This window comes from Narcine bancroftii, chromosome 2 (assembly GCF_036971445.1).
Source record: "Narcine bancroftii isolate sNarBan1 chromosome 2, sNarBan1.hap1, whole genome shotgun sequence".
Lineage (NCBI taxonomy): Eukaryota > Metazoa > Chordata > Chondrichthyes > Torpediniformes > Narcinidae > Narcine > Narcine bancroftii.
In genome coordinates this window covers 106,731,958-106,755,524 of record NC_091470.1, presented here as the reverse complement: position 1 = coordinate 106,755,524, position 23,567 = coordinate 106,731,958, and the positions used below count along the sequence as shown (strand labels likewise).

Genomic DNA, 23,567 nt, shown 5'->3' with positions numbered 1-23,567 from the left:
AGATTCACGAGGAAGGTGCATGGACAAGAGGGCAAAAGACAGAGTAATATGTTAGATGCGCTGTGCCTTTGTTCCACGAGCAAAGGAGCCTTGGAGGCGACCTGACATTCACGAGGAGCATTAGTAAAGTGAATGCTCACAGTCCTTTTATCACTGAATAGACGAATCTCGAACTGGAGGCCAGGGGTTCAGGCTGAGGTTTAAAGGGAACCTGAGGGGGAACTCTGCACTCGGACGACCGTCCCTGCCTGGAACGGTGCTTAAAGAGACTGTAGAAGCGGTATTTTGTTTACGTGCAAAAGACATTTGGACAGGAACATGCACAGGAACGGCTGACGAATTGCCAGCAAAAGGTACCGAGCACAATTGCCAACTTGTTCCGCCTGAATGTGTTGAGCCGAGCGAGCTCTTCCGTGCTGTACGTCTCCGTGAAATTAACTTGCTCTTCATCCCTTAGAATTCAACAGCAGGAAGCAGAACCCTTAAAATTAACGTGTGCCATATGGAACTTGGCTTATTGGATTTCAAATTAAAATGAGAATCTCAGCTCGAAAGAGAATGAGCGCCAGAAACATCAACAGTGGAGGAGGGAAAGAGGGGTTCTTCTCCACCAGGCAATTTCCACTGGAATAAATAGAAAGGCATTACAGCAACTTTCCAGATAAACGGGCAAAGGCGAATGTCGATGTCCTCAACTGATCGATCACAAATCTAGCTGATATCTCGACGGGCCGAAATCCCACTAATGCAGCAAATTGTCCCATGACGATGGCAGCAGCAGATTCATTACCAGCCGCACTGTAGAAAACTAATCCACTCACGGGAGAAATACCTTCCTGGTGTCAGCAGATCTGAAATCTATTTTCGTTTTATATTAAGGGAGGATCTGAATTATTAGTTACCGGGGGTTGATTATAGTTACATAAACAAAGAAAAAACAGGTGCGAATCTCAAACCATTTTCTGCAAAATGGTTCCAAAGAGACTCTTCATTTGCCGTCGGTTCTATTTCCGTTCAGTTTCATTAAATTGTTGACTGCCGCCCTATGAAGTCCTCATTCCCACCTCCCAAACCCACAGGTCGCTCCAATTTAAATCTGAATTTCTCATTGCAGATCGCCTCAGGAACTGTTTGGCTGACCGGTCAGGTAATGTCTTTTAATCTTCACTGTGTTTAGTTTGGGGCTGTTGAGACTGGTTCTTACTGGGGATTTGTAGCGGAGACCTTCACCTGGGTGACATTCTTAAACGGCGCGGTGCACTGCCCGGACCTTATTGCCCCGCTGACCAAATGAACTCGCACAGTTCAGCCCACCTTGGTCCTTTTGAAGACAGGCCGACGCTTTGATGCCCAATTCCCTTAATCCGATCACGCAACCACCACGTGTCGGGTCCACTACAGGTCAATCGGATCTGGCTACAACCGAAACGCTTTCCATCGTGTGCAAACGGCCACGCTCTTTTCGTCCTGGGGGCCGCCTTCTCCCCTGGAATAACCGGGAGATACGCGGTTCTCAGGACATTCACCAGACTGCCTGTTCTCGACACTTTAGGCAGTTTATTCGGGCTATACCACAGACTGGCACTGCCGTGGAAGATGTGTGAACGTTGAGTGTGTGAGCGGGTGTGAGCTGGGAGCGCGGGGCGCCGAGAGGGGGGATGAGCCGCGGGCGAGCCGGGTCCTAACGTTTCTGTTTTGTTTCAGAGAGCGACGTGTTGAGGCTGGTGAATGGGGGAAGTCCGTGCGCCGGGAGAGTGGAGGTTTCCCACCAGGGTGTCTGGGGAACTGTGGATGATGACGGCTGGGACATGAACGATGCGGCTGTGGTGTGTCGGCAGACGGGCTGCGGGTCCGCGCTGAAAGCCCCACGCAAAGCTCACTTTGGACCGGGCACCGGACCAGTCGTGACGTTGAATGTTCGGTGCACCGGGAGAGAGACCGCTCTGCGGAAATGTCCATCGTACCAATGGGGTTTATATGGATGGTCACACAACTACGATGTCGGCGTTATCTGCTCAGGTAAAGATCCGCCTTTACTCACTTCTGTCCCACCGCTTGAATATTTCCGCGACACCGCGATGTAAAACCACCGACTGATCGCGACTGATGTGAATTTACACCCAGTTTCTGACGGGAATTATTACTGTTATATTGCGATCACAATGTGTGTTAGAGAACTCGCTCCAGTTTCAATTCGACGCCGAGAACCGGTAAATAATCGGCACCATGTTCGTACGGACCAAAACACAAACAAACACCCACCCCCACCCTCCCCTCCCCTCCCCTCCCCTCCCATCCCCTCCCCTCCCGTCCCCTCCCCTCCCCTCCCCTCCCCTCCCCTCCAACCGCCCCGCCCCGCCCCTCCCCTCCCCTCCCCTCCCCTCCCCTCCCCTCCCCTCCCCTCCCCTCCCCTCCCCTCCCCTCCCCTCCCCTCACCCCAAACCTTCCCCCCCCACCGTCCGCCTGAATCCTTGACAGTTGGAGTTAGTTCTGTAATTTGTGGTGTTTTTCAGATTCCAGCATCTGCTGTCTCGCGGGTCCCCAAAATGAACAGAAATCCCAACCACCCCCCCCATCTCCACTTTTCCCGTGGGTTTTTACTGAGTATTTTCTCTGATTTATACAGAGAGATGATACAGTAGCAAGAACATATCTGCATGTCAGGGTCACGTGACGGAGGGGCCTCCGCTGGTCCCTTTAATCTAGTCCGTTTGCGGTCCTTCCTGTGAGAGGTCGGACTGTGCACCGGCTGCTTCACACACAGAAACACCTCAGGACAACCGTTTATTTGAATTTCGCGCGCGCGCCTTTAAGGCCAACGGCAGTTCGGCCCCACGTGGCTATGACGTCATCGCGTTGTTCGGGGCGCGAGCAATGGCCTCATGCACCCGGTAATCAGTAAGCCCCGACAGCGCCATCTGCCTGGAGTTCCCCGCCTGCGCGGTATTACAAGCGGAGCGTGTTCGCCGCAGGACACTTTCGCCACCGCACAACCCCCGCCCCCAGAACCGGCTTACGCCGCTTGGGCGTCCGACCCCTCCCTTTATGTTGAGCCCTCCTCTCTGGTTGTTCCAGATACACGTGAGCTAGTTTTAGTCTATCTGTTGTAAATAATTCCGCCGTCCTCGCAATGTCCAAAGTAAAAGTCTTTCCTGAACGCTGCAGGACTTTATACGACCCTCATGCGGGCGCTTCAGTGGGGACGAATGCGGGCAACGCTGGAAGAAAATGAAATCCGATGAGGCCAGCTCTTTGAGGATGTTCGACAGGTGTCCGTTGTGTTGGGTTGGTAGAGGGGGTGCCAGCGAGTAGAGTCTGTTGCGGAGGTCCATGAAGAGGGTTGGGTGGGTCAAAGATGATATGTGCTGGATAGAAGTGATTTCTCGAATCCATTGAGCCCAATTTATGGCTGTGATCCCAGTAAAGTCATGAATCGATGGAAGATCGACCCCCAGTGAACTTATCGACCATTGTGATGAACCTTGTATTGTGATACAATGGATTAATTAAAAATATGCTTATGAAAGGGATTAGAAGTTGGTTAGCTGTTTGGTTGCATGCAGTTCACAGACAAAACAAAGTCTTGAAAATTTCCAAGGGCAGGTGCAAACAGAAAGATCTGTGCTTCACAAACATGTTCAAGCACATCCCCGAAACTGAATCATTTCCAGAGAGTTGAGTCCATGTGTTTTTTGAAAAGCCTTGAAACTACAACATTTACAAACTGAAAGAAAAAGAACGGTGCCTGGTACCTCAGGAAGGAAAAGGGCAGAGAATTAGAGAGGGAGCTGGTAGCATAGGGGAGTGTGAGAAAATGCTAGACAGACGATTAGACTGCTGAATATGCTGCTTAGCAGGGTTCTCAAATGGTAGTCTGAGTTTATTCTCTGTGGAAACCAGGAGCGGTGTCTAGTCTTCCTGGTGTGGCTAAGAAGAGAAGGACTCTGTGAGAAGAACCCGGAAAGATGATTCTTCTGGAAGACATTCCCATTTGGTGTGTGTACAAGCAAAAACAATCTTTCTGTTACCCTCACCAACTGTTCTGCCTGGTAATTCTAAGTAAAGCACTGACGTGCTATGGTCCGCACACTGGCAATGAGCCTAGGCAGAACAATATTTGGCACAGTTAGATGAGCTGCAGGGCCTGTGTCTGTTCCATTAAGCTATGGTTCCAAAATCAGATGTCCCATCTTATAAACAGCAGGTGTGGAAGCAAAGGTTTTGAGTTTGCTGTCCGGATCGAGGGTTTGCATCAGGACGTCCTGAGCAGGCACCAATTAGACAAAGGACAGTTAGAGAGGAAATTGATTGAGAGAAGTCTTTGACTTATATATGACTTCTCAGTCATTGGGAATCTGCACACATACTACTCAATTGGCACCGGCGTTAACGTCGATAGGTGCTGAAGATTAAAAGTTATATTGTGCGAGGTTATTGGGAGGAATCCTACTGGGTTACACCATGTTTTAAGGGTCCAGAGGACCCCAAAACCCAGCAGCGATAGAAATGCACCAAGACAAATTTTAATAGCTTTAAACATAAAAACAGGATCAAACCTTAAATTATTATTATGAACTTAACTTAACCTAAGTTAAACCCTTTTAGATCTAAGCAAATGTGTATGTAATGTGTATGTATGTGTAAATTCAGAAAAGATATTTGATTCACAGTTCAAACTCATTTCCCACTTCTCCAAGTTTACCGGTATCAGGCAATTGTTATACTGTGCATAGATTTAAAATTTATGAATCTTCACGAGACTTTGGTGCTTGAAATGTAAATGGTTACCGCTTGGTTTTCAGAGATTGTTTTGTTCGTTGGACACTTAAAAACAGATTCCTTACCATCAGCCACTTCAGTCTTGCCGAAGAAATTTGCCCCATCAGTATTTTCCAGATGATAACCACTCTCGTTCAGGTCACCACAGAGTTCCTTTCTATTTCCCTTATCGCAGGCAAAACATTATACAGCAAACCATCTCCTATTATATGGAAAACAAAGATGATTTTAACAGGCCGAATCCAGATCTCAAAATGGGGTTTCAAATAAGCTTCCGGTAATATACCTATACATACACAGGGTTTCACACGTTAACAAGTCGGGATTCCTGAGTGCGAGCTGTAGTCTCGATTCATATTCAGTTCAACAGGGCAGTGGGTTTACTTGTGATTCCTTCAGATCATAAGTGGCCTCGTTGTTCCCTTTTTGCCATAGATTAGGCAGACCCGACCAGATTATCGAAATTTCAAACGTGATGGGGGCTTAAATAAATGATATCCGCGTCAACAGACCAATGTACACGAACATCACGACAGATGATACAGATTGCTCGAAGATAGAAAGGGTCGATCACTGCGCTAGGTTTTGATCCGAGCCCTCTCAATCAGCCGAATTAAAAAATAAATAAATATCAACAATCAAATTAATGGCAGATTTTCGGACAATATTGTTGTAGAGGTGAGTTCTTTAACTTCCCCAGTATTTACAGGGATTGACTTAATGAAGGAGAAATAGAGGGCATAGAATTTAACTTGGGCCTATTTCTGTCCGGAGATATTGTAAATATATCATCCCCAGACGTGAAATTGCCGGAGAAACTCAACAGGTCACGCAGCATCTTAGTGTCTCCAGCATTTCTGTGTATTGCACGACAATCACAACTCCTGCAGACTTTCCTTTTGAACTTCGTCCGACATAGTCTTTGTCGAAATTATTTCTGTTACATTCTCGTAAGAAGTGTCAACATTTCATATTTATTCAAATTTATACAGCAGGATGTTTAAATCGATTACTTTACTTCGTGTTTAAATCGATTACTTTACTTCAGCTGATCGGTGGAGTTCATTTGAACAGGGAACACTATTAGGCGCCCTGATTTAATAACTTTCTTCCTGTGTTTCCTGGAGACAAAACCCAAAATATTCATGGAGCCAACCTCTCATCATATACTCCCTGAGCCACTAATTAAAAGCCAAATGTGGTGAGGAGGCTCATTACTGCAGGGAATGGGTGGAATCAAGAGTTGTCGCCGGAAATGTGAGCTGGCAGACATTGGAAGGAAGGAAGAGAGGGACGGAATCTGGGAAGAAAATGACAATGAGGGAAAAACTGTTCGCAGCATATTATCAGATAAGGTGTGATTGTATGGGACTGGACTCCAGTGGAGACTTGTTCAGGAAAATTGAGCCTATGTGGCCAGAGTTTATCCCAACGTAAATTTCATTCTTCCAGCGAATCCAGAGGGTTTATAATGGAGGTGATAGCATGAAATAATGGGAAGAATTCGACATCGTTTGATCAGACTTTAATGAATGAGGAAGGGAGGAAATGTTATTGGACAGCTCTTATACCCTAATGGAAATGGATAAAGTGGGAAAGGTGTCCCTGAGGCAGAGGTTGTTAGAATGGGATTATAGTATCCTTTATTGAGACTTTGCTATGTATTTTCTTTTAATATAATCTCAGTTTGGGAAAAAAAAAGGAGAGGAAACTATGCGTTTGGGCGTCAAAATTATTCCACCCGCAAAAAATAAATTCAATGGAAGAATGAGGATGAGAAATCTCATCGGCAGCAGTCCAGACCGAAGCATCATTAATTTCAGCACAGCATTTTCTGATCTCGTCTGTAAGCCGACTTTACAATTTGTGTTATCATGACTGTGGTTCATTTCTTTCTCAGAACACAGAGTACCAAGATTAGTATCCGGATATGATCGCTGCTCGGGAAGACTGGAGGTGATGTTTGTTGATACCTGGTACACGATATGTGACGCTCACTGGGATATGGATGATGCTGATGTGGTGTGCCGTCATCTTCAATGCGGAGTTGCCGTATCTATGCAAAGCGGAGCTTATTTTGAAGAGGGAACTGCGTCCAAAAGGAGCTTGGAATGTAATGGCGAAGAACTATTTTTGTCGGACTGTCCACTTTCTGCGGGAACCCATCATTGCAGTCAAAGAAATGGTGTCGATGTGATCTGTACTGGTGAGTAACAGATTTCTAAATATTGCTGTATTTGGCTTTCATCGTGCACAAAGCATTCGGTCATCCATAATTTTCTGTTATAAAATTTTCATAAAATGCATCGATACAATAAATTGCTATGTATTATTGATATCATATTGTCCTGGGTATAAAAACTTAATAATGTAACATGTTTCTTTGGCCAACACTGTTCATTGAATGTTCAGAAGTATGAAATTAAAAATACCCACATTAAACGACCTCCAACCGATTAACGAACCATCTGCCACCAAGGCAAAGTCGTCTGAGCTTCAAAGCGATCGCCAATAGAAAGCAATGAAAATGATTTACTAACAGAGCTCTGCTGAACTCCAAAGTTTCAGTATAAATGAAAAACGAAATGCTGCACAGAAACATAAGGATATTATTAGGAAATCGAAAGATGGTGTAAGGTGGCGTCGGAGAGGCAGTAGGTGGCAAACAGAGCTCCCCAGAGGAAAGACAGGAAAAAGAAGACCCCCTTTAAAAAACGTAAAGAATGAAAGCACGGAAGAAATAATGAAGATACAAGAGAAAATGGGATGAACGAAAAAGGGTTGAATCAAGACAGAAGAGAAAACGAGAGAAGATCGCCTCTTGGTGGAAGCGAGAAAGAGACCGGCCACAAGTCCATGCAGCTGTAGGAAAGGGAAGACGAGGCTACCTGGGGAGGGCCGTGAGCGAGGAGGCCGAGATAACGTCGGGCGGTCCACGGAGGTTCGGCGGAGGCCAGCGGGCAGCACATCCTGGAGAGGCAGTGAAGACGGCGGCGGCGGCGACAAGGGGGAACCCCTCACCTGGTAAGTCAGATCCCTGTGGGGACCAGGAGATGGCGGCGGCGATGGGCCCGCGAGACGTCGGGCTACATGACCAGGGAGGGGCTGGGATGAAGAGGACGGCAGAGAAGACTTCGGAAGAAGAAGTGGAGGAGTCCGAATGGAAGGAGGAGGAGGTGGAAAGAAAGAAACAAAAGAGAAAGTCAAAGAAAATGGAGGCAGAGGTCTGTGTCCTCGACCAGAGACATTATTGATGCTATCCACTAGATGAAGAATACATTAAAATTAGTGGCATGGAAGAAGGAAGATGCCATCCAAGAGAGACTAGACAATTTAACTGAAATGGTGGAATCCACAGAGGAAAGAATAGAAAGAGTAGTATATAGGTTGGAAAAAAAAGGGTAAAGAGAGATGGACGTGTGTGGAAAGAGAAAGAGAGCATATGGGAGGAAATGGATGCTCTCTAAATTTGTAGCAGGAGAAACAATATTAAAATCGTTGAGTTGTTGGGGATACAGAGGAAAGAGACCCGGTGGGACCTGAGCTGTCGAGGAGGGAGAAATTTGAGAATAATCTGGAGATGGAGTAGGCCCACCGGTCTCCTGCACCCCACCCAATGATCCAGACCTGCTTTGGTTAGCTTCCTTCGCAACAACAACATAGGTAGGATTTGACGGGCGGTGGCGAGGGAAGCGAAGGAGAGAGGGGGGTCCTATGGAGTATGCAGGAGCGATTGAACTCGTTTAGCCAAATAGAAGGGGATTCAACTTGGTTAAAAGAAATCTTAGGAAAGAAAGGACTGAGTTTACCCTCCTTCACCCAACAATTTTAAAGATATTAAGTGGGGGTGGTTGGGAAGAAGAGGGGTTTCTTATTCCAGACCCTCGGGAGGCATTGGATTTTGTGGAAACCCTGCCGCCTTCCCTGGTCTAAATATAAATAGATAGTTGGTTGAATTATTGATTGTATATGCTCTAACTGTTATGATTGAGGGGTATATTTCATTGTATTTTAATCTGTTACTATCTATAGAATAATGGTTATGTTAAAGGATGAATTATTACAGGGAGTTCGAAGAAAAGTGGAGAGACTAGGGTAAGAGTGAGATGGGCGCACCCCAATATATCTGGAGATTTGGTGGTAATATTTTGGGGATTGGTGCCGACAAGGTTCTGTGGTAGATCACAGGACAGAAGGGAAGGGGAAAGGATTAATTGGAGGAATGTTCTGGATTTCTCTGAATTATTTGCTCAATAATATTTTAGTTGATTTAGGTTTTGTTTGGATCACAATATTCTCTACCAGATATCTATGGAAGACAAACAGGAAGGAAGATGAGTATCAGAATATTAGAAGGAAGGGGGAAATTGCTGCAAGACCATTGACCCTTGGCTATATCCTTCATAATGCCAGATAAGCAGGTCATAGTGTACAGATGGCACCTGAACTAGCTTGTGTTGGGTAAACCAAAACTTTATAGCTTTGTTAGGACTCAGATAGATTTATTTTTTCTGTGAGACGAAACGCTCCTCTACTGATGATAATTTCCTAATATGAATGCATTGAAAGCTTATTTAAGGGTCCAGTTATTTGAATACACCAACGGTTTCAAAACAAAGCAGATAAAGGTGATCAATAATTTGGAAGAAGAAATAGCTGAAATAGGAAATAAAATACCAACAGAGAATGCTGAATAGAATGAATCCATATAAAGCTGGATTTGTGGAGGAATCCGCAAGCAACATAGCTTGATTGCTTACTATCTGGGACTTTCAGGGATGGATTCAGGAGTGGCCATAGCGCTGGATGTTGACAAGACATTTAAGAGAAATGAATGAGAATTACTGATCAAGGGACTGGAGAAATATGGACTGGGACAAACATTTATTATTTGGGTTAGTATACTCGTCTATAAACCCCAAGCTTAAGTTATTACCATTGGGCAGATGTCTCCGTGTTTCAGTTGAGTAGGTCCAGTAGAGAGGGCTGACCATTTTCTCCAACGCTGTTCATGTTAGCCATTGAGTCACGGGCAGAAGCCATTTGGTGGTGTCCAGGCATTAAGGGTTTCAAGCTGGGCCAGATGAAACAGAAAATCAGCTATTCACCGATCATGTGTTAGCATATTTGCTGGACACATAATAGATCATTGGTCAGGCTTATGGCCATACTGGTATTGGGCTATGAGATAAAACTGGACAAGCGTGAGATCACACCTCTGGCAAAGGGGGATTTTCGATTACACCAACTGGAAAGCTAATTCAAATGGCCACAAGAAGACATTAGGTATCTGTGTTTAAAGTAGACAAGGATTTATGCAACTTATTCAAACACAATTATCTCCTTGTACACTGGAAATTAAAGTGGACCTTGGTAGATGGAGAACTTCGCCCATAACTTTGGTGACCAAAGTTAACTGTGCTAAAGTGAAGGTGATACCAAAGCTACAATATCTATTTCTGTGATTACCTATTCCATTGTCCCAGGGGTTATTTACAATGTCCAGCGGATGTGTCAGTACGTTCCAGTGGAATGGTAAAGTGGCTATAATCTCCATTGTAAAATTGACTTGGGATTACTAATTGGTGTGTATAAAATGTCCCAAAGAGAAAAAAACGATTACTGGGCAGTCCAGGGGAGGTTTATTGCCTCATCTTTTGAGGAAGGGGTCTCCCTCATGGACTCAAATTTGACTACATGCAGGAGGTGAAAAGATAGCAAGGCAGTTTATGTATAAATGGGACAACTATGCTAATCTCAAAGAAAACCGATAAACCCAAATTAAAGCATGTACTTCAGACATGGCATAGAATAAATCAATGTATTGGATTTAAGGTTGGGATCTCCCAAAGCGTCCTTGACTCAGAAAAACTTAATAACCGTGAATATACACAATATTATCTTGGCCACCTGGTGCAAGAAAGGAACCAGATGTATCTCATATTGTTACAAATGAGAGCAGCATATGTCATTCGAGCAATTGAGAAATAAATATAATTTGTCATACGTTTTTCTGCTATCTGCAACTAAGGTAATTTTTGATGAATATATTGGGACCATCTATGACCACGCCCATATGTAGTGACATGGAGATACTAATTCGAAATTCAATGTGTGTGTTTATTTCTAAGATCTATTTCATATTCCAAAGTGAGGGACAAAGGTGATCTTACACAAGTCAAGGGAAAGTTGGGAATCGGAGTTGAGCACAAAAATTCATGATCATGATTCATGATCAGTGCTGGTCAGATATGGGTCTGGACAGCATGACAACTGTTATTAATGCCAGGTACAAGTTGGGGCATTTCATGTTTCTGCATAAACTGCACCTCGCACCTCAAAAACGACATAAAACTAAAACAGAAATCTCAGTAATGTGCTTCTGGTATGCCGTTGCGACTGAACCATTATCCATTCAACCTGGCTGTGAACAAAGGCGAAATGCTTCTGGGAGGACCTGGGGATATTTTGAAAAAAATTACGAAGGTGGATTTTCCACAAGATCCGGAATTATACATTTGGGGAAGATTATGCACGTGTATATTATACTACCCAAGAAGAAAATTTAGCCTGGGAAGGTCGCCTTGGCGGTAGCCAGGAAATGTAGAGCAGTCAGGGTGAATTCTGTCAAATTAACCTTACACGATGGAACATGGAAATGGAAAGTTTGATTTCGCCTGGAGCAAACAACATACAATTGAAGAAGGAAATATGACATTAGTCAGTGTGGAAACCATATCTGAATTATATTGGTTTGCAGATACGACTATTCCCCCCACGGACAAGAACATTGAAAAACTCTGACTCAACAGAGAAACGAACAGGATCAAGGAAAAGAGAGGTGGCGCAGACGATGTGCTCTATTATTCTTTTTTTTTATTACTATCCCTTACCTTTGGTGATTTGTTTTCTCTCTCTATGACTTTTTCCTAGTTGTTGTTGGGGTCTTGACCCACCAGTACTTCTGGTTTTCGTATCTGTATAATTTACATACTTTAATTTGAGTGGTATCAGGGAAGGGGCGGGCGAGGTGAGGTAGGTTTCGAAGGGGATAAGGGGGGAATAGAAATGGAATATATTTGTTATACTGGTGTTGGAAGGGATTGTTTTGTGTGCTTAAAATTTATTGAGTCTATGAAAGGCAACATGAAATATTTAATGAAGTAAGTCGTGATAAATTTGCATTTGGAAATACAATTAAATAAAAAAAAAGAAATTCAAAACAATCTCAGGAAAACGATCAAGATGGAACCAGAGACCATCCTATTCAACAGTAATACATGGAAAATCGTCGAATAGAAAGTGAAAAAATCAAGCAATACCTATCTGAATTTTCATTCATTCCCATTTTAAGGATTGTTTTCTGGTTCATTCCTTACTCAAACAGGGAACCATGGACCTCGACTAGTTGGCGGGAAAAACCGATGTTCAGGAAGGGTGGAAATTCTACACGGAGACCAGTGGTGGACCCTTTGTGAGGCGCACTTCAGTTTAGAAGGTGCGAGCGTGATCTGTGAACAGCTGCAGTGCGGTGCAGTCATCGGAACTCCATCAGGTGCCCAATTTGGTGAGGAAACCGGACCTATGTGGAAGGAGGGCTACCGCTGCCAGGGGAACGAGTCCCGAATTGCCGATTGCCCGTTTTCACCCTTGGATAATGTTAGATGTTCACGTGGAAACATTTCTGGACTCATCTGCTCAGGTGAGTCGCCATAGTTAGTAGATTTGAAATAATGAAAGTGTTTTCCAGTCGAAGGAGCATTCAAGCTACTTCTTTGAAACTATTATTTGATAGTCCTATTGTGTAACTTATTTGTGTTTTGCATCTCAATGAAAGGTGAAAGGCTCTACTTCTTTGTTGAAGTAGGTTGAGTGCCTGGAATTCTTATTTGCTATCTGTAGCCAACATGTAAAGTCGGGAAATAAGCCATGTCTCGAAGGGTATAGAGAAATTGCGATTGGGTGAACTGGATATTGTTTGCACACTATTGTCATATGGTTATTATTAAGAGAGGCAAGGCAAGGCAATGACTGTTGCTGAAGTAAGCGTTACCACTGAAATGTTGCTACGAAGTGTGCATTGGGTCAATGAGAAAAAATGTTCCAACATTTAAAGGGGGAGTGGAACAGAATGGGAAACGGTTGGTTTATAAATATCATTAAGTGTTGCGGGATATTAGAAAAAAACAAATATTTGTGAAAACTTCGAGAAGACTTTAAAATCTATTTATGTTCTATCGACTGTCTGGCCCTTGTTAAATGGATTATCCGAGATCGGGCAGAGAAACTGATCGGAATTGGTTTGACTTTGGACACGGATAGGTCACCTATGAAGTAGGTCCGCCTAAATGACTTGCAGCCTAGTGCTGCGGAAAAAAAGACCCGCCAGCTCCCCAGACAAAAGTTTACAATTGATTGGATATTTTGGTTTCACTTTAACCGGTTCACCCAACATATTTGGTTTTGCAGATGAAAGTTGGTCTCTCAGACTGACCAACGGAGGAAGCCGCTGCGACGGCCGAGTGGAGGTGTACCACAATGGCAGCTGGGGGAGAGTGCAGGATCACGTCTGGAGTATCAATGATTCCAACGTAGTGTGCGCAGAGCTGGGTTGCGGCTCTGCTATATCAGCCTACAACTCCTCAATATATAGAGAGAGTGAAAGGCCGGTGTGGGTGAATGAAGTCCAGTGTGAAGGAACCGAATCGCAGCTCCGTAATTGCAACACATTCGCGTTGAATTATTTTTCCAGCAATAGCAGAGGCGTTGGGGTCCTGTGTTCAGGTGAGGAAGTAATGTCATTGCCACAAAATGTCACCTGGGAAATGGCAAGCTGCTGGGAAGGTTGATGATGAGTAAAGAACATCGGAACCACATAATAATAAAATCTCGTGTCTTCCCGTTCTTGCACATTCAGGAAATGGCCTAAAACGTACACAAAACTTATTTTGTTCTGGGCACAGCTCTCCACAAACACCACCACCTCAGGGTAAAATTACAGTGGCCAAATATTTTGTCCTCTGGTCACATTAAATAAAATCATGGGTCGCAATTGAAGAGTCAAAAACGAAACAAATATATTAATATATTTGCTGTGCTTTAAATAAACCATAAGAAACAGGGTTTCTTAAATGTGTTCAAGACATTTCTATAAAAGGTAAACAAAAAATTGTGAATAAGAAAATGAGAAATCAAAACAGGTAGATGTGTGGATGGAATGTCCGGGAATTATGGCGAACATCGTCAATGTTGGATATCGAGAGACACCAGAAAGTATATTTCCTATTCGGGACTGTTAAAATGACGGATGAAGCAAATCCATCTCGGAACTAGTACACCCGGGAAGTCCGAAAGCAGATTTCTTCATGATATTTTTGATGTAGAGGAATGTGTTTAAATGAATCCATTTCAGAGTATATATGTTAGATAAATCAAAGTTTGGACAATCAATTCTCTCATGAAAAAAAAAGTCAAATTTCAAAACCGTTGCTGCATTTCCCATTTTAAAGTGGAGTCCAATTTCGAGCTGGCAGCATTGGCCACCTGTATGAAGTGGGGGTTGAGGAAGAAAAATTTCACATGTTAAAAAAAACTTAATGTGATTATATTTTAAAAACCGAACTGTTGTAGGGTTCCCCAAAATCCGTCAGGATAGCTTTGTAAATGCTAAACACAATATGATCAAACTCAGTGCTGACGAATGGGATGCAATTGGCATATCCCTACCAGACCAAGGCGTCATTGCTGCTTGTCCAATGAAACATCTGTCATTTCTTTTAGAAATGACGGCATGAGACAGCTCAAGCTTTACTATTTCGGGGAAGGAGATGGGAAAGAGCAGCAATTACGCTTCAAGTACTATTTCAGATTTGGCTGTCGGTAAGTCACAATTAGAGCAGAAACTTCATTATCCAATAGAAAGAAGTTCGAGCTTGGATAGAAGTGAACACAGCGAAACAATGCAGTCGAAAACAGCCCTAAGCATCACTTTACCTGTGTATGTACAAGGGGCATGTATTGCATTTGTTGCTGCCTATTCGGCCCACTCTGCATCCTGGAGAGCGGACCAAGACCGGGAGATCATTTCTTGAGACCTTGCACTGTCCCGTGTCATTTCAATTCCACACCCGATTGAAATTCTTACGTGTTTACTACGGTCACGTGTGCTGCCAGGTTCAAGCCACGAGGAAATTGGAGGAACAGCGCCTTACATTACGTCTCGACAGACTCCGACGACAGGGAATAAATATAGACATTCTACTTATTGGGAACTCCTGTTGCCCGTCTCCTTGTTTCCCTTATCGCTCTGACCCCCTTCTCCAGATATCCAGCCCATTTTCTTCCTTCCATTAGAGAACACATTTTTGCCCACATTCCCAAACAACTTCCGACTGCATTCTCTCCCGCGCACCTGTGTATATCTCTCACCCAACCCTGTTACATTCGCCTCTGCTAGAATTTCGTCAATCCTGCAGGATGGAGTGTCTTTTACATTCCATGAATACGGAATGAAAACATGAATAGGAAGAGGATTAGCCCACCACGGCCGTTGCGGTTGCTTTGCATTTGAATAAGGTCATGGCTTATCTGCTGATAGACTCATTTCCACCATATCTCTTAATTCACCTATTATGTAAAATATATGCAGCCTTGTTTTAAATATATTTACTGCGACATCCTCCACTATTTCAATGCCAGGGACTTCCAAAGAATCAGCATTGTCGGGGAAAAGAGGTTGCTCATCATCTCTGTCCTGAATGTTGTTGCTGCGTCCCCAATTCTACTACTCTGCCCAACCAACGGAACTAAAACGAACATACATCGATGTTAAACATTCCTTTCATAATTGTTATACGTTTCTTTACGATCCCCTGTCATTCATCTAAATTCCAGCGAAATCTGTCCCAGATGACTCCATTTCTGCACAAAGGCTAACTCCTCATCTCGAGCATCAACCTAGTGAATCTCATTTGCACCTCACCCAGTGCCATTACATCCACCCTTAAGTAATGAGATCAGAATTGTTCGCAATGTTCCAGATATGGCCTTACCAGTACCTTGTACAATTGCAGCATAACCTCCCTTCTAAATTCATTCGTTATGATCTGCTGTGTATATCCTGCATTGATGTGTACTGCACTACACCACAGCATTCGGCAATGTCCAGTTTATCTCTGTGATGTGATCAAGACGTAATGAAGCGAATGCCTTTCTGATTTGTTGTTCCACAGGCCACTTGCAAGTACGACTGTCTGACGGGGGAGATTTATGCGCAGGACGACTGGAGATTTATTACAATGGTACTTGGGGCACAGTCTGCGATGACTCCTGGGATGCGGTTGACTCTAACGTGGTCTGCAGGCATCTTGGTTGCGGAACTGCTTTGGAGAAGAACCGTCCCCGTTACTGCGGACGAAGCTCTGGGCCAGTTTGGTTGGATGAAGTGAGATGTTTGGGGAACGAATCGTATCTCTGGGAATGCCTGAGGGCGAGGTGGGGAGAACACGACTGCACGCATAAAGAGGATGTGACAATAACATGTTCTGGTGAGGGCGCATTAAATGTGTCCTTTTCTGCCGCATAACAATTATCATAGTTATGTGGTGTTTAATTCCTTTTCCGTCCTTACACAAACCATGTCTAACTCTTACATTTCCATTCCTTGGGTCCACTATTCAGCGATATTTTCTCAGTGTTCTGATTATCATTAAGTCCAGTCCAAATTCTACGAACTCTAACAAAGACAGACCTTCATCTCAGCTCAGTCACTATAGATTCTGATCGCCATTTAACACTATTTATGAAAGAAATGCATTGAAATACGAAAGTCTGATTGCCATCAAATTCTGTCGAAGTACTAATAACTTGGTTGACTCAGCAGGTCTCGCAGCGCCCATAGGAAGAAAATAGGTATAACCAATGTTTCGAGCATGAGCTAATTTCAATGTATGATCAAAAAGCTGGCTGCCACATGAAGAAAGGTTTTGGGGTGAAGGTTAGAAAGGTCAGGGGGAGGAGCACGACCGTTCATTTTTTCAATGCTGATGTACCCCTTGCTTTTCCCGAGTTAAATTTTGCGGAGTGCATTCAGGATTGCTGCCAATTAATTAACAAACAGAGCAATACATTTTGGAAAGAGGCTGATTTCACGTTTCTCGACCGAGCCACTTCGGGAAAGGAGTACAAACCATGTTGTATGAGATAGAGAAAAGTCGGGAGTGGGTTTGGAAGAATGAAATGAATATTTCGAATATGCTGGACATTAACGTGACGGTTGCGTTTGAGTTTGTGTGATATATTGCTGCGGGAGATCCCGAGAGGTTACATTAATGGAGAAAACAACTGAATGGATACGATAAAAGATAGATGTGATCAATTAGAACTGGAATAAAATTTAATTTACTTTACAAAAGTGCGAATGTTATGGAAAACTGAAACTTGTACGAGTCCAGACAGAAGATATGGTGTTGTTCTGCAAGGTTGAGTTTATATTTCCATGCACCAGCACAGGGCCTCACCAATGGAAAAATTGGAGTTGAAGTGGGAGAGTTATTTGAAGCGGAAGATAGGCTCAGGTCCATTCTTGCGGACAGAAGGACAATGCTCCGCAAACGCATGACAGAGCGGAAAATTTTATGACATAGAATGCAATTTAATAATTGGAAGAGGTTCCGTCCTCATTTCGGCTGCAGGGATTTTTTGAGTCGTCGGAGAATGTTCGAAAGCAATGGTGTCACATCTTCCTCATTGTACCCCAACCTGCGGACAGACGAAGTGGAGCGATTCATGAAGGAGACAACCCCTTGGAAATGCTGCACAGTGGAACCATCTTTCAGAACAGCGAATCCTTGAAAGGATACCTCACTGGAGCGGTTCTCACCACCGCATTGAGTTCAAAGACAGAGCAATCATGCACATTCCAGACATTTAAACCCAAACCTTCCTCTTTTAGCCGATTGCGCTCCTGCTTTTATAGTATTTTAATGCTCCGCCCGATCAGCCTTTTTCTGTGGTGTTTTCAAGATTTTCCGTTTGTATTTCTTGTTTATCTATAAGTCAAAACAGATTTTTTTTCTGGTGGCGGTATGAAATATCCATAACCACTTCCGTTGACAGAGCACAAAGAAATGCGCCTGAAGAACGGAGGGCATCGATGTGAAGGAAGAGTGGAAGTGCTCTACAATGGGACCTGGGGAACAGTGTGCTCCGACGGAATGAACTGGAAGGCTGTAGATGTGATCTGTAAACAACTAAAATGTGGACCCGGAAAATCATTTGAAATTGATGCGGTGAAATATGGAGAAGGCTCTGGGCAAATATGGCTCGATGAGCTGGACTGTACATCGCACGAGTCGACCCTCTGGCAATGTAAATCAGCCCCTTGGGGAGAACACGACTGTCAGCACAAGGAGGATGCAGCCGTTGTTTGTGAAGGTAACATTAGGGTGGAATGAAACGCGGCTGACATTTTAAACAGAAGAGATTTATAAATCTGTCACCATCTTCCTCTTGTCAACAGAAGCCCAAGTGCCGGAGGGATCCGACAGGGGAAAGGTCTGCCTTCAAGAATCAGAATCGGAAATTGCAGGTGATTCAGTGCATGTAAAGTTGTGTGAAATGTATTCGCCTATTTCTCAGTTTAAATTAATTTAATAATTTATTTTCTGTTCCTCTCAGAACTGTCCTTACGGCTGGTTGGCGGTAGCAACAGTTGCTCCGGGAGGTTGGAGATACTGTGGAATGATCGTTCGGGCACTGTGTGTGACGACTCCTGGGATCTAGCCGATGCAGATGTAGTCTGCAGACAGTTGCGCTGTGGCCCTGCTCGTTGGACCCCAGGAGCGGCGACCATTGACAACGGCCACGGTGACATCTTGTTGGATGAAGTGAAATGCACAGGAAGTGAATCCCTTCTCTCCAGCTGCCCCTCCTCACAACTCGGCCAACACGACTGTGACCATAAGGAAGACGTCATTGTCTTTTGCTCTGGTACGTGTTTTGGCACATTTCCACCTTCTCTTCAATCCATCCCTTCATGTCGTAATTTCGTTTTCTCAATCCTCACTGAATGAAGTCTCTGAATGTGCGATTCAATATCATCCACAGATCCATTTTTGTCGGAGACAGGCTCCACCGATTCAGGTATTTACAGTGTTATAAAATATATTTATACCTTGAAGCAAAACTAATATTTGGTATTTTTAAATAATAATCTGATCATCACTACTTAGTTGTTGGTTGATATGAACATTGATAAGAACAGAGTAATAAGGACCATTGATATTCAATATTAAATAAGAAAAGGGCACTGGAATTTGAAGGGTACTTTTAGTTTTCTTTGCTCGCCACTTAAACCAGAACATAGTACAATTGCTGAAGCCAGAATCTCCCAACTGCGGCCACATATCTCTCTGGATGAGGAGGTAATCGCCGGGAACCGTAGCGGGAGAGACTTTCTTCAAGACTCCCGAGTAACGTTTGAACATCACCCTTAATGAATGGCGAGTGTCTTTGAAAGAGCAGAAACTGTGTGGTGGTTTGGTTGGGGCTTTCCGATGAGGGAAAAAAACAGACTTTTTCGATCCGAATCAATTCGGACGAGTTCATATCAATCAATTCAGAAAATGGTCTTTTTATTTGGATAATTCAATTCACCAAGCCATCATGAGCAGGTATAATGCCTTGTTAAACCTTTAAAATCGATGAGAAATTATTGACTAATGATGGGACGCAAGAATGAATTCACTGATAGGATATTCGTGGCAAGGGTGGCGTATGCGTGTTGTCTGAAGTGCACTTAACGGCATAATTGCAGGTGTTGGACACACACTGGGTGATATTCTTGTAGAATGTGGAACTGGGATCTACGCAATGTTTCGCTACACTGCATAGCACTGCAGGGCGGATCGCTTGTCTCATCGTCCACCGTTCCATGCAGATTGTTGAATACCCCAGGATGATGTTGATGCCTCAGTGACTTCCTTTAAAACAAATTCCAGGCACAGTTTTACGTGAATATAATCCAATTCAGTTGCTCCATAGATGATTAAAAATTACTTAGGCAGGCGGTTGACTATGGCTCTGGCTGGAGTTGTGGATATTTCAAAAGTTACGTGACATGTTCAAGTCCCAAATATAGGGATTTCAGTAGCATTCAGGAACAAATTAATTAAGACATGTTTATCCTTGTGGCACAAGTCATCATGCGTCCTGTACAATGTGCTATGCCCATTCCAAGGTATGTTTATCCACAATGATGCCTGTCTCGAAAACAACCTCAGAGTTGATATCTGCTCAGTCATAGATCTGGGGAAATGCGGACCAATGGTATTTGGAAGGTGTATTGAAAGGAATTCTGCGAATGCCTGGGTGGAGTGTAGTGGAGGGACGTGCTGAATAACTCACCCGGACATACTTGGGCCCAGGCCTGAAACATTCGTTACCTATTACTTCTTTTGGATCCTACGTCACCTGCTGAGTTTTTCCAGCATTTTTATTTGTTGGAGACATGGAATTGTACACAATTAGTGCCTTACCATCAAAATCATTCAGTACAAATGTGTAAAAACAGCGTCAATTGCAAATGGAGCTGTACATCTATATTTCATGTCGATATTCTGGCTAGGTGACAAGACACCCTCAATCATAGTTGCCGTATGCATCACCCTTGGGGTCCTCCTCTTCGCTGAGCTAATCGCGCTGATGACAATAGTACAGAGAAGGTCGGGGAGACGGGGTGAGTTTTATTTTTCACTCTGCATTTTCATAGCCAAAAGTTCATGAGTAATTTCAACTGCTGTTTGTGGCGCGTTCCTCAAATATTTGTCAACATTACAGTGAATAAACCTCTCCCTCACTTGAACAGCTGCATTAATGCGTGGCAGAGGATCAGCCATTGCCTTTTACGAAACAATTTATGAAGACATTGACAACACGCTGACCGAAAAGAATTTCAGTCATCTGCATGGTTCAGGTGCGTATTTGTATGTGACCACCACTCTTCAACTGAGAATAGCGCTCACATCTCTATAGTGCACCAACTGTAAGAAATAATATTGAAATCAAAGATTGTGTTTGCTGACGCGTTGATCGAGTTAATTTAAATGTCAAAGAAGTTTGACCATTCGCCACCACCCTCTCATTTGTATTTTTATATAATGCTTTAACCCAACCAGTAAAAAGACAGCCGAAGTTAAATTTCTCCAAGGCCTTCAATAAAAAAATTCCACTCAACCCGATCAAATGCCAATACCTTATTTATTATTTTATAGTCCACATTTAATAAAGAAATTGGTCGACACGAAGCTGAATTCAATGGATCTCTCTCTTTCTTTGGAATAACTGTAATGATCGCACTCGAATACGATTCTGGTAATGACTGTTCATTTGTTATTTGCTGAAGCACATCCATAAATATGGAACACAAATCTTCATAAAACACCTTAAAAAATTCTACTGAAAGTTCATCATCTCCTGTCGACTTTCCATTAGGCATCTCCTTACAGCTTCTTTAATCTCAAAATCTGTAAACGCAGATTCAAGTTCCTTCGCTTCTTCCTCTCCTAATATAGTAAATTCAACTGAGATAAAGAGGATTCAATAGAACCATCATCCTGAGTTCCCTCAGAAGTCTATAATTTCTGGTAAAATGAATAAAATTGGTCATTAATTTCCTGAGGTTTATAAGTAATCATTGTATTCTTTTCAACAGGATTAATAGTTCTCGACAAATGGTCCGTTTTTAATTGTTAGGCTAATACCTTATGAGCCCTTTCATCTAACATAATAACATTGCTTAGATCTTTGAATTAGATGCTCATACTGATACGTTTGTAAAGTATTATCATATAATTTCAACTTAGGTAATGCTGACTTCTTATGTTCTCTCACCTTCTTCTGAAATTCTTTTTCCAAATCAGTTATTCAGTTACACAAAGCCAAACTTTCCACCAAATACTACTTTTTAAAACTTTTGTAGAATAACTAATAATTTGACCTCGTAAAAATGCTTCAAAGCATCCCATAAAATAAAACTCCTACGTACTGAATTAGTATTTTCAGTCAAAAACAATTTGTACCTTAACAAAAGTAATAAACACCTGCTTCTTCCATAACATTACATTAAATCTCCACCGATAAGTTGATTACATAACCTCTGATCCACCACAAGAAGTAAACAACATTGAGTGATCAGATATAATCCTACTCTTATATTCAGCCTGCACAACTCCAGCTTGAAGATCTGTCAAAATCAAAAAGAAATCTATTCTAGAAAATAAATCGTGCCTGGATAAATTAAAAGGAACTTTTTTTTTCCTGTCTGATTTATCCTCCTCCAAATTTCAACTATATTCAAATCCTTCATTAAAGATCCCAATTGTACCACCATCTTTGGTTTCCTTATACTTTTTGGAGATTTATCCAGTAATCAAAAACACAATTAAAATCCTCTGCAAACAAAATATTTTCATCAGCCTGATCTAATGGTAGAAAAACCTCAGACATAAATTGATCATTATCCACATTGATGTTTGAAGTATTTACATGAATGTTTAATTCAATTTGGTGTGCTATCTGCGTACAAGGTAAACTTGGATAAGAGTGAAATATTGCCATGTTTGGAAAGGAATTTATGAAGCGTGAAAACACATTATAAAATTAAGATGGTCTGATAAAATTTAAAAATTACGAGGAATTGTGAAAGCAGATTATAAATCTTTATGTAAATTAAATTATGTCCCGTGCAAATATAAAAACCGACTGCAAAAGCTTTTATAAATATGTCATGAGGAAAAGATTGGTGAAATCCAGAGTAGGTTCTTTGCAGTCGGAATCAGGGGAATATATAATGGGGAATAAGGAAATGGCAGACCAATTAAATTCTTACTTTAGTTCTGTTTTTACAAGAGAGGATACAAATAACCTCCCAAGGATGTTGGGAAACATAGAGACTAATGCAAGGGAGGAACTGAAAGAAATCAGTATCTCTAAGGACATGGTCTTTGGGAAATTGATGGGATTGAAAGAGGCAGATAAATCCCAAGGGCCTGATAATCTACATCCTAGGGTATTTAAGAAAGTGGCTATTCAGATAGAAGATGCTTTAAGAATTATTTTCCAGAACTCGATAGACTCAGGATCAGTACCCATGGATTGGAGGGTAGCTAATGTTACCGCACTATCTAAAAAGGGGGGTAGAGGAAAAGTGCGGAATTATCAGCTGGTGAGCCTTACATCAGTAGTGGGAAAAATGATGGAATCCATCATTAAGGATGTAATAGTGGAGCATATGACTAGCAGAGAAGGGATCGGACAGAGTCAACATGGATTTACAAAAGGTAAATCATGCTTCACAAATCTATTGGAATTCTTTGAGATGGTGACATGTAAAATAGATGGGGGAGAGCCAGTGGATGTGGTGTACCTGGACTTCCAAAAGGCCTTCGATAAAGTCCCACATAAACGAGTGGCTTCAAAAATCAAGGCTCATGGGATTGGGGGAAAAGTATTGATGTGGATTGAGAACTGGCTGGCAGGTAGAAGACAGAGAGTTGGGATAAATGGCTCATTTTCTGAGTGGCAGGTGGTGACCAGTGGGGTGCCACAGGGATCTGTACTAGGACCCCAGCTGATCACAATTAACATTAATGATCTGGATGAGGGGATTGGATGTAATATCTCCAAATTTGCAGACAGCACTAAGCTAGGAGGGGTTGTGTGCATGGAAGAGGGGGTCAGGAAGCTCCAGTGTGATTTGGATAAATTGAGGGACTGGGCAGATACATGGC

General features: G+C 42.8%; 1 protein-coding gene across 2 annotated transcripts in view; it reads left to right on the top strand.

Moving 5' to 3' along the window:
- LOC138754091 (scavenger receptor cysteine-rich domain-containing protein DMBT1-like) overlaps nucleotides 1-23,567 on the top strand; it is a 35,772-nt gene that overhangs the window by 5,054 nt on the left and 7,151 nt on the right. The window contains exons 2-13 of one of the 2 annotated variants that reach the window (XM_069917910.1): nucleotides 1,115-1,147; nucleotides 1,705-2,019; nucleotides 6,680-6,985; nucleotides 12,167-12,481; nucleotides 13,249-13,563; nucleotides 16,011-16,325; nucleotides 17,896-18,213; nucleotides 18,299-18,367; nucleotides 18,457-18,768; nucleotides 18,886-18,921; nucleotides 20,405-20,515; nucleotides 20,645-20,752. In XM_069917910.1, coding sequence (XP_069774011.1) covers nucleotides 1,115-1,147; nucleotides 1,705-2,019; nucleotides 6,680-6,985; nucleotides 12,167-12,481; nucleotides 13,249-13,563; nucleotides 16,011-16,325; nucleotides 17,896-18,213; nucleotides 18,299-18,367; nucleotides 18,457-18,768; nucleotides 18,886-18,921; nucleotides 20,405-20,515; nucleotides 20,645-20,752 — 2,553 coding nt within the window. The remainder of the gene's footprint in view (nucleotides 1-1,114; nucleotides 1,148-1,704; nucleotides 2,020-6,679; nucleotides 6,986-12,166; nucleotides 12,482-13,248; nucleotides 13,564-16,010; nucleotides 16,326-17,895; nucleotides 18,214-18,298; nucleotides 18,368-18,456; nucleotides 18,769-18,885; nucleotides 18,922-20,404; nucleotides 20,516-20,644; nucleotides 20,753-23,567) is intronic. The other variant, XM_069917911.1, reaches the window with a different exon arrangement.